Source organism: Tupaia chinensis, unplaced genomic scaffold, assembly GCF_000334495.1.
Source record: "Tupaia chinensis unplaced genomic scaffold, TupChi_1.0 Scaffold000185_1, whole genome shotgun sequence".
Classification (NCBI taxonomy): domain Eukaryota; kingdom Metazoa; phylum Chordata; class Mammalia; order Scandentia; family Tupaiidae; genus Tupaia; species Tupaia belangeri.
Window position 1 is genome coordinate 1,541,739 of NW_006159660.1, and position 11,760 is coordinate 1,553,498.

The window sequence follows — 11,760 nt, forward strand, 5'->3', positions numbered from 1 at the left end:
ATATATATATATAAAGATTATATAATCTCTCTATATAATCTATCTCTATATATGGTATAAATAGAGCATGGTCTGAATACTTTATGAATCCATTTCCTTATTATTCTTAAATCCTTAGTCCTTTGCAGTCTGGTTTCACCAATCTCATGTCTTCCACAGTGACTTTTGAAAAGCATACAATCAAATTTATTCATTCAGCAGTATTTTATCTGAGTGCTTGCTCTGTGCCAGGCACTGTTAAAGGCTCTAGAAATGTAGTGGTGAGTAATCCAGACACTGTTACTGCCCCCAGAGAGCTTACAGTTTACTGGAAGAGAAAAATATCAGTCACATAAGCACACAGAAGTATAACTGGCCACTTGCCAAGTGCTATGAAGAAACAGCAGAGGATATTTTTATCAAATATTGGAAGAGTTAACATAACTCACAGATTCAGGGAAGCAACGGAAGTCTGAGGGATGAGGACAAGTCAGACAGATATAGGGAACAGTGTTTATAAAGGCTCCAGGGCACAAAGAAGTAAACAAGGAATTAGACGTTGCTTCAGTGACTCAAGAAAAGCAAACAAGGGATGGAGCTCATAGGTCCATGTGAAGTTAGGGAGGCAGAGTCTTAAAGCAAAGATATGATTCAGGCTTAGGAAATAGTCTTTATCCTATAGGAAATTTGAGCAAATGATCTAAACAAGGGTTGGGCAGGTAGAGAGAGGAGAGTAGGATTTTGTGATCTGATTTACATTTCTTTAAGTCCATTCTCTGTGTTTCTTAGAATTTCTAGTTTCCAGATCCTAATTTTTACTCACTTTTACTTTCTGCAGGGATTTCTCTCTCAGTATTATTGCCTACTCATTTAGAAAATCTTTGTTCTCTAATAGGCTAAGATAGGAGATTTTTCTTAAAGTTCCTAGATCATCCGTTTGAGAAAAGTGACAGGCTTGCTTTTCATAAACGATGAAAAGATCAGATTTAGCACCATTTTGTACAGATTCCTTGGAAAGTTTTTGGAAGTTTTAAAAATTATTTATTTATTTATTTATTTTGGAGAGATTTCTGCTGTAAGGTATGTGTGTTCACCTGAGAGACAGAGAGATAGGAAGTAAGAAATCACCCATCAAGGGATGGCCACACCACAATCCCTTCTCCTCCATTCTGCTCTCAGGATTTCAGCCACACATGCACAATCCCTTCTCCTCCATTATGCTCTCAGGATTTCAGCCACACATGCACCCAGCATGAGTTTACAGGTGCCAAATCTAGGACTCAGCTGCAGCTGGCCATGGTTGAGTCCAGTGCCTTAACCACTATGCCACCTACTGGCCCCAATTATTATTTTTAATTTGATCAGACTGTGGCAGAGGGAGAGAGAAAGTGAGAAAGCAAGTCACCAGGTCTGGAACTCAAACTGTGGTCAGCCATGTGGGAGTCCAGCCCTTAACCACCATTCCACCTGCCAGCCCCAGTTCTTGGAATTTTCAGTCTGTCACATGGGGTCAGGTGTGGAGTTTACCACTTGTGATGTTATATTAGCACACAAAAGTTTCAGGTATCAGATTTTTAGACTTGGAATACTCAACTTGTGTGTGTGTGTGTGTGTGTGTGTGTGTGTGTGTGTGTGTGTAATCATTTTGTATATTTTTGATGCAAAAAGTTCTACTAATAATGAGATTTTTACACATACCTGAAATCCTGCAATAAGCTTTGCTACTTTTAAAGACTGACTTGATCCTCCATTCTAGTCCGATGCTCTTAGAATCCTCCCTGTTTTGCTGAATAGATCAACATTTGGAGGCATTTATTTATTTTGAAAGATTTTCACTGTAGAGCATGTGTGCTCACTGGAGAGACAGAGAGAAACAGAGACACAGAAAGCATGAAAGCACTCCCCCCCCCCGGGGGGGAGGTGACAATGCTGTAGTCCTTTCTCTTCCATTCTCCTCTCAGGATTTGGGGCATGCACTCACATGTCCCCAGCTTGGTTTTTAAGTTGCTAGATCTGGGCCTCAAACCATGGTCAGCTATGTGGGAGTCCAGTGATGTAACCATTATTCCATCTGCTGGTATAATGGAGGTATTTATTGACCACCATTTCATGTATAGACCATATTGGCACTGAGGTTGCTAACCTTTTTAAAATGGTTACCATTAATGTTCATAGATTTGACACTTATATGTCAAAGATATAAACCGTAAAACATAAAAGGTACTCTGAATGCAAAATGCTTGGTATGGATAGTAATGCTTTGAGAATTCACAGGGAGGGAATATAATTATGGGTAGATGGTTTGGACAATAAGCTACCCATCTGATAATGATGGGTTGGTTAACTCATTCGCATTCTTCTTTCTCAGTTCAAATGACACCTACTGTGAGAGGCTTTTCAGAAGTGCCCTATTCTGGAAACACTTCTTAAAGTAGTTATTCTTTATTGTATCCCCTGTCTGTCTCCTTCCAAGTACTTCTTAAACACTGGAGCTTACTATATTTACTTATTTATTGTCTGTGACTCCCAGGATGATATTATTTCCATGAAGAGGAAACTTTCTATCTTGCTCACGCTCTAATCCCAGGGCCTCTCCTAATGCCTTGCACACATAAGGCACCCACGTGTAACTCCTTAGTTGGATGCTGACTGTTTAGTTCTTTAAGTGTATGCTCAAGAACTAAATTAATGTTCATGTGAGTTGCCCAGATACTTCACCCTAGCCTACAGATGACCATGCAAAGGTTCTTTGGCTACATGTTAATTTTATTTGGTTGACCATAGCATTCCCAGTTTGTAATGTAAAGCAAGGAGCTTTCTTATTTCTCATACAGTATTTCACAATTAGAGGAAGTAATGTCATTTCCTACTTTTCATTCTTTCCAAACTTATACAGCTAACCCATGAGTAATATACCACAAATGTTATTTTTGGAAAACATATCACCCTTACTTGATAAAGGCATCCCCCAAATCAGGTGAAACGTCAAGTAATGGTGTTAAGTCATGCTGTGTAAAAATATCATGCCAAGTTTGAGTTGAGTATCTTCTCTCGGTATGTGTGTGCATGTGTGTGTATAAATTTTCTTATAAATATATTTATTCTCTAAAGGCTAAGGATTGATTTATTTGACCTTAATACTAGTTTATGACAATATCTTCTGAAAAATAAAATAAAGTGATATTGAACTTTTTTAAATGGCCGTTACACATTTATTTACCTAGTTTATATTTCCTTTAGAATTACTTTTTTAAAGGATGGAGGTCTAAAAATAGCCAATGTGACAAAAGCTGATACTGGAAGTTATACCTGCACAGCTGAGAACCAATTTGGGAAAGCAAACGGCACAACACTCCTTGTTGTTACAGGTAGGTACGTTTCTTACAGATTGCTTTAGAGAGGTATACACTGTGTGATATATTATTATGATCTAAGAAATTGACCATAGGTTTTTAACAATTTTCACTGAAAATAGAACCTGTATTTGTAAATGTTTTATTTTTAACAGGTGAAAGTCAAGGGATTGCTTCTTAATATTTCTTCAGCACAGCACAGTGTGCACAGGGGAATACATTAGTTACTGTGCTGGGATGATGGGTAATAACATTTACAAACAGCATATGCTGACAATCTTTTATTTTATGTTATTCTATTTTGTCAGATCTTTTGGGTGCACTTTTCTTTTTTTCATTATAATTGATCTTTTCTGGATATGTTTGAAGTTCATGAAATAACTTGATATCAGTAAGAATTGCTAAAAGTGCCAGCTGCTGGTGTGGTGGCTAAGGCACTGGCTCTCCATTGGCCAACTATGCAGTTTAACCAGGACCTGGTGGCTAGAGAAACACACTGGGCATGTGTCCATTCATGACCAAAATCCTGAGAGGAGAAGGGATTGAGGTATGGTCATCTCACCAAGGGGTATTTTCTCCTTTCTTTTCTCTCTCTCCCTCCCTCCAGTGAGTGCATGTGCACCCTGGCAAATTAAAAAAAAAGAAAGAAAGTAAAAGTAAAACAGTATTGCTAAAAGTTATGGATATATTTCATTCATTTATTTATTAAAAACAATTGAATACTTCTTATGTGCCAGGTGCTTAGGCTGTATCAGTGAGCGCAATGACAAAGACATTGCCCTCATGGATCCTACATTCTACCAAAAGTAGAAAGAAAATAAGCAGTAGAAATTTAAAAATTAAAGAAAAAGGAAATTATTAGAAGGGGGAATAGTACAAACTATTGAGAAAGTAAAGAGGGGTGTGTATAGGAATATATAAATTAGACCATGAAACAGGATGACCAGAACAGACCTCACTGAGGAGAGATTTGGATAAAGATATCATGAAGATGAAGGTGTTAAACAACAGATTACTCATTGATAATACAGGCAATTTGTAGATGCTGTTAGGATTTAGGATTTCAACTTCTATTTGGATTAAAAAGTGGAGCTGACACAGGGTTTTGAGGAAAGGAATAATGTGATGTGAAAGACATTTTTTCTTTTCTTTTTTTTGGGGGGGAGAGTTTTTTGCTACATGGTGCATACGCTCGCCAGAAGCGCCGAGAGACAGAGAGATAGAAAGCGAGAAATCACCTCCCCAAGGGAGATGGCCATGCCCAAACTCCTCTCAGGATCTTGGGCATGCACACACACGTGCTTGGCATGAGTTTAAGCCACCAGGTCCTGGACTCAAACTGCAGTCAACTACATGGGAGTCCAGTGACATAGCCATTATGCCAACTGCTGATCCCGTGAAAGACATTTTTAAAGGATTATTCTAGCTACTCAATTAAGAAGAGACTGTGGGAATCAAGAGTAGAGCTAGGAGGAATCTCAGCAAACCATTCCTGGAATCTAGGCAGGACCAGCAGAGAAGTTGAAAAGGCTGGATCACAGTCTGTATATCCTACAGCAAGAAGAATGATAGAACCACTGAGGTGGGACAGGGTAGGGGGATGGTCAGCTTTGGGGAGGAGGATTGGAGCTTAGTTTGGGTATGTTGAGTTTGAAATGTTTATTGGACTCTGTCTCTGTAAAGCAGATCATGGCTTTACCAAGATCTCAGTGGATTAAAGTAACACTGGTTTACTTTTAGATGATGCTGCAAGTTCATGGTGGGTCAACTCTCTGTCCTCATTCAGGAATAAAGGGATCCAGTGCCCCCACCATCTGGCAACTGCCATTCACCTATATCTTTAACCTTGAGAGTTTAGGTTGTATAGATGTATGTATGTGAATGTGCATATTTAAACATGTACACTGTAACTTAGATGGACAATCTGCCTGTATAAATTGCTGTGGTCAAAACAAAAATACCAAAAGTTTACTGAAAAATTATTTCTCCAATAGAACCAACGAAAATAACTTTGGCACCATCAAACATGGATGTCTCAGTTGGTGAAAGTGTCATTTTGCCCTGCCAAGTGCAGCACGACCCCCTATTAGACATCATGTTTACCTGGTATTTCAATGGAGCCCTCACAGATTTTAAGAAAGAAGGATCTCACTTTGAGAAAGTCGGAGGGGTAAGTTGCAACATGTTTTCAAACTTTTTATATCACAGGTGTCTCTGACACATTGCCTCTAAGAACATCCCGCACATAGGCGATATTCTAGAGACATTTGTTTGATGAATAAATGTAGTTTCTCAATTCTGTTTTCATCTCATTTTATTTTTGTGATTGCCAGAAGTGAGGACATTTATTTTAACCTTTAATTTAACTAAAACTGATGTATGTTCTATTTATATACAATGTTACTATTCATTATAAATTTGTCCTTAGTATCCCATGGGAAGGAAAATTTTCTCTGTGTGTTTGTTTTCAGCATGTCATGTTTACAAAGAAGTGAGGGGAGGTTACATTTGCTAAGTATCTTATCCAACTGCTTTGTCACAATGAATGTGTCAGGCTTGATAAGTCATTTGAATTAATCCTCACAATTGCACTGGATTTTAGTGGTAAGATTCACTTTTCGGGTAGACAAAGGATCTGAAAGTTTACTGACTTACCCAGTCACTCAGCTGTTTGGTGGTGGAACTTCTAGGCTTGATCTGTGTGTTTCCATCACACAAGTGTTTCTGTTTCTGTCTAGTCTGTCTCCTCCATTACACTAGTTCACCATCAGAAAGAACTATAGACTTCAAGGAAAAATTGACACTTGGAGAATGGTCAAGAAGTAGTTCCATACTTGTAAGTCACTCAGAGTAACAGTAGATGTGGTCATCCTAGAGTAGGATAAGACCCTAATCCTGTCATCAGATGGGAAGCTAGGGAGGATTGTGATGGGATACTTGGTTCTTGGGTCTAGATCTCTAAGATTGGAGACCTGCCCTGAGACACAAATAGAGCTACAATCGCCAAGAAAAGTATGAAAAGAGACATTTTAATAGTATAGTATACCCAGATTTCCAGTTGAATAAGCTGCTATGCTAGGCAGTATCTGTACTGAGAATGAGGCTAGGTGTTACTTTCATTGTGTGGTCTTGCCATGAATATTTTGGAAGAGAAGTCTGTCATTGTAACCCACTCTGTTGTTTGTCTTCATGGACTTCTGTGGCACCTGTGTACTTCTTGCCTGTAACTCAAGTTCCTGGTAGGGGGAATTCCTACGAATTCCTAGTATGTCTTTTGAAGGTAGGAGCACGTGCACAGGGACAGCTTTGCCCATACCAGTTCAGCGCCATGAGTGGAAGGTGAAGTTATCAGTCAAGCAGTTGGAATGGTGACTGCGAGCATATGCATTGCTGCAGGAAGGGAAGAAAGTTACATTCTCCAGGTTCTCTACTGATGGTATAGGCAATAAAAGTTAGATAACCTCACCTCCCCTTGGTGCCAAGAGTCTGGCTGCAAACCCTGACAACCATGAGTGATGTGTCAGATCCCCTTTTTGTTGATGTGTTGGGACTTCCCACTCATCATCTATCTGATTACCTATAATAATTCAATTGAACCGCTATCCTTATAAAAAGGCAATTTGGACACAGACACACAAATTGAAGAATACCATGTTAAGAAACACAGGGGAGAAACAGCCATGAGAATATGGTGTCAAAGACTGGAGTTATGCTACCACAAGCCAAGGAATGATTGGGGCTACAAGAAACAGAAGAGGCAAGGATATATCCCCCTTCAGATCTTCAAAGAGAAAGATTTCACATTCCTGCCAATACCTACATTTCAGACATTAAGCCTTCAGAACTGAGAGGATAAATTTATGTTCTCTCAGTCACCTAATTAGTGGTACTTTGGCTTGGAAGCCCTAGAAAACTAATAAGGGAAAAAAGAAAAAAATTTAAAGTAAACAAGGGAATTGAGATGTTTAGATACCTAGCCACAATTAAGTATAATTTTAGTGCCATTACTGTTTTCTATCATTTGTTTTACTCAGCTATAAAAATAATAGTTTTCTAATTGTTCTAATTCAAGGCTTTTGAGAACTTTACCAATTGCTATAAACTGTTAGTACTTCTTTAGCTATAAATTTCCATTTTTAGAAAATGTCATTAATTTCTTCTATCACAACAGAAAAAGACAATGCCAGTATCATCTTTACAAAGACCCCTTACTCAATCTGGAAAAGGCTTTTCCTCTAATACAGCTCTCTCCTAACTTAAATTGTTAGATTAATTCAATTTAAAACATTCGTAACCTTTGCCTTAGAATGTTGATAATTATGTTTGTGATTGATTTTTCAGCTGGATTGTAAACTGTTGATAATATTTTACCCAATACAATACCCTCCTTTCTAGCTAATGCTAAATTAATGTGTACTGAGAGACTAAAAGTCCAATGTAGTTTGATTATAATATGCATCAGTCACAAAGAAACACTAAGAATGAGGTAGGTTGTTGTTTTCTGTGAGAGAATCTTGGAGGTAAGAACATTCAAGTTTATAATGTAACTTAACTCCTGATTTACACAGCACTGATCAGTTCCACAGAAGGAATAAAGCCATCTCTGTACAAGAGTCAGGTATCTGAAACGTGAAATTTCATAAATTAATGCTATTACTTGCCAATTCTCATTTTTCTCTACCATGCTAGTTCATGGCCTATGAATTTTTTTATTGACTTGTGCCATTAGTAACTTAATATTCTCCCATCAGCATAAAATGGTAAGCCATACAAGATGACATTACCCTTAAGCACAAGCAATTAAGTAAATCGGTTTTCTGTTGCATGAGAAGAGAATTGTATAACAACCCTTGTTCTCTGATTGTGTATTCATTGCAGCATACACATTAATACCTAGATAGTCTGCTTGTCTTTTTCCCCAGTATGTTTATAGACATATCCCTTGTTTTCAAAAGCAGCAAACTGTGAGTAAGGAGGCTGGTCAGGGGGAAAGTTGCCTGAAACATGGGGTTGAGGACATTGTAAACCATGTTTTTAAAAGGGGAGAGGTAGTTTCCGTTATGGAAAATCATACAGATAGCTTTTAACTGATTCACCCAGTTTTCACTGGAACTAGATGTATTAAATATTCTTTTTTTTTTTTAATGGTCAGAGAGTGTGTGTAGTCCTGAGAGAGAGAATGAGAAAGTAACCCCCAATGGGGCACAGTCACAGTTGGGGCTACAAGAAACAGAAGAGGCAAGGATATATCCCCCTTCAGATCTTCAAAGAGAAAGATTTCACATTCCTGCCAATACCTACATTTCAGACATTAAGCCTTCAGAACTGAGAGGATAAATTTATGTTCTCTCAGTCACCTAATTAGTGGTACTTTGGCTTGGAAGCCCTAGAAAACTAATAAGGGAAAAAAGAAAAAAATTTAAAGTAAACAAGGGAATTGAGATGTTTAGATACCTAGCCACAATTAAGTATAATTTTAGTGCCATTACTGTTTTCTATCATTTGTTTTACTCAGCTATAAAAATAATAGTTTTCTAATTGTTCTAATTCAAGGCTTTTGAGAACTTTACCAATTGCTATAAACTGTTAGTACTTCTTTAGCTATAAATTTCCATTTTTAGAAAATGTCATTAATTTCTTCTATCACAACAGAAAAAGACAATGCCAGTATCATCTTTACAAAGACCCCTTACTCAATCTGGAAAAGGCTTTTCCTCTAATACAGCTCTCTCCTAACTTAAATTGTTAGATTAATTCAATTTAAAACATTCGTAACCTTTGCCTTAGAATGTTGATAATTATGTTTGTGATTGATTTTTCAGCTGGATTGTAAACTGTTGATAATATTTTACCCAATACAATACCCTCCTTTCTAGCTAATGCTAAATTAATGTGTACTGAGAGACTAAAAGTCCAATGTAGTTTGATTATAATATGCATCAGTCACAAAGAAACACTAAGAATGAGGTAGGTTGTTGTTTTCTGTGAGAGAATCTTGGAGGTAAGAACATTCAAGTTTATAATGTAACTTAACTCCTGATTTACACAGCACTGATCAGTTCCACAGAAGGAATAAAGCCATCTCTGTACAAGAGTCAGGTATCTGAAACGTGAAATTTCATAAATTAATGCTATTACTTGCCAATTCTCATTTTTCTCTACCATGCTAGTTCATGGCCTATGAATTTTTTTATTGACTTGTGCCATTAGTAACTTAATATTCTCCCAACAGCATAAAATGGTAAGCCATACAAGATGACATTACCCTTAAGCACAAGCAATTAAGTAAATCGGTTTTCTGTTGCATGAGAAGAGAATTGTATAACAACCCTTGTTCTCTGATTGTGTATTCATTGCAGCATACACATTAATACCTAGATAGTCTGCTTGTCTTTTTCCCCAGTATGTTTATAGACATATCCCTTGTTTTCAAAAGCAGCAAACTGTGAGTAAGGAGGCTGGTCAGGGGGAAAGTTGCCTGAAACATGGGGTTGAGGACATTGTAAACCATGTTTTTAAAAGGGGAGAGGTAGTTTCCGTTATGGAAAATCATACAGATAGCTTTTAACTGATTCACCCAGTTTTCACTGGAACTAGATGTATTAAATATTCTTTTTTTTTTTTAATGGTCAGAGAGTGTGTGTAGTCCTGAGAGAGAGAATGAGAAAGTAACCCCCAATGGGGCACAGTCACAGTGTAATCCTTCTCCTCCATTTCTCCATCCTGAAGGATTTGGGGTACATATGCACATGTGCCCAGTGTATTTTCAAGCCACTGGGTCCTAGATTCAAATTGCAGTTGCCCATGTAGGATCTATTGCTAGTTCCCTTCATCACTACGCCATGGAGTCAGCCCAAGACTTACTCATTTTTAAAAACACACAATGTCAGGGAAGAATATATGAGCTCATAAAGTTCTAATAATTTAAATCAGATCTATTATATTACGTAGACTTGAACATCATATCAAAGGGATGCAGTGATATCAGTCATGGGTTTCTTTACAGTCAGAATTTTAAATTCCTAAAAGCATATTAAACCAGGTGTCTAAAACAAGTTGGCACAAAGGAAAAGTCCAAGTCCAAATATATAGAGAGAGATAGAGGAGGGGAATATTGTGATATTTATCCCATTATATTTTTCTTTCCCTGCTTTTAAGTTAATCTTAGCCTTCACTGATAGGAAAAATAAAGGTAATAGCCCTAAATTCAAGAAAAACAAAAGAGCATTGTTGGCTGGTAGCTACAGACCTCAGCCCTGACAATTTAGGTATGATTTCAGGGACATTTAAGGATAATTTTGACTTGTCTACAAAGCTAATCTTGTCCTGAAGGGGCTTCCTATAGATGGAAGCATTTGAAACTAACACACTAGGAATTACCTGTATATTACAAACATGTTTAAATGTATATGCTTTGATAAGCCTTATGTAGTGCAGGTAGTTTAGAAATATAGAATGTCTAGAACCAAGCTGTATAGTTTTAGAAACATTTGATGGAATTGGACCTATGATGAATTAGAATAAGTATGGATAGAAGTCACTGGAAGCAATAAGTTTAGGAGTGACAACCAATCCACCATTCATTTGACTGACTCACTTCAATATGATTCATTTCCCACAGGCCACAATCGCTCTCCAGTCACAGCAGCTACCCAGAGCTTAAAACCTAATGTTTCGTTCAGCTCTTTAAAGAGTATCTTTGAAAGTGATCCTTTATGCGTGCTAATATGATGTGGTCAACTTTGACTTGATTTAGTTCATGGAATTATTTGGATATGAGAACTAAATTTGAAAACATCAATTTTTTATAATGCCAAACTACATGAAACACTGTAGATTTTAAATTTGGACCGGAGGCGAAGCACATATTCCAAAAATACTTGTGATAATCTGAGTTTTTAAATCTCTGTTCCTCCACCTTTCTTATAAATTTTACATCTTGTTCAAAGTATCACCTAACTTGGAAAGATCTTTCAGAGAATGTAACTAGTAACGAGTCCATAACAGCAAGGATTAGGCTTCGCCACGGTGAGAGTGCTGCTAAGATGCCCTGCTCCATAGGCTAGGACCACATAGGAAACTCAGGTTTGATTCCCAGTCCAACCCTAAGGTCTGACACAGTGGTGCATACCTATAATCCCAGCAGCTTAGGAGACTGGGACAGAAGGATTGATAGCTAGAGGTTGCCCTGAACAGCATAGCAAGACAGTGTTTGAGAGAGCCAGGTATGATAGCACGCATCTCTGGTCATAGCAAGAAGGCTAAAAGACGAGGATCATGAAACAGTGAGACCTTTTCCTTAAAAAAACAAACAAACAAAAAAAAGTAGGGATCAGAACAGATGAATTAATCTAAATCATCCCCAGCATACTTCTCAAGCATAGCTCCTCCTATACTGCTTTTTGAGGGTAAAGAAGTAAGGATTCCC

The 11,760-nt window shown here is 37.6% G+C and overlaps 1 protein-coding gene across 1 annotated transcript in view; it reads left to right on the forward strand.

Moving 5' to 3' along the window:
* The window catches only part of CNTN3 (contactin 3), a 304,699-nt gene that overhangs the window by 235,933 nt on the left and 57,006 nt on the right, over positions 1-11,760 (forward strand). Inside the window, exons 11-12 of the mRNA XM_027771124.1 lie at positions 3,220-3,347; positions 5,327-5,502. Coding sequence (XP_027626925.1) covers positions 3,220-3,347; positions 5,327-5,502 — 304 coding nt within the window. The remainder of the gene's footprint in view (positions 1-3,219; positions 3,348-5,326; positions 5,503-11,760) is intronic.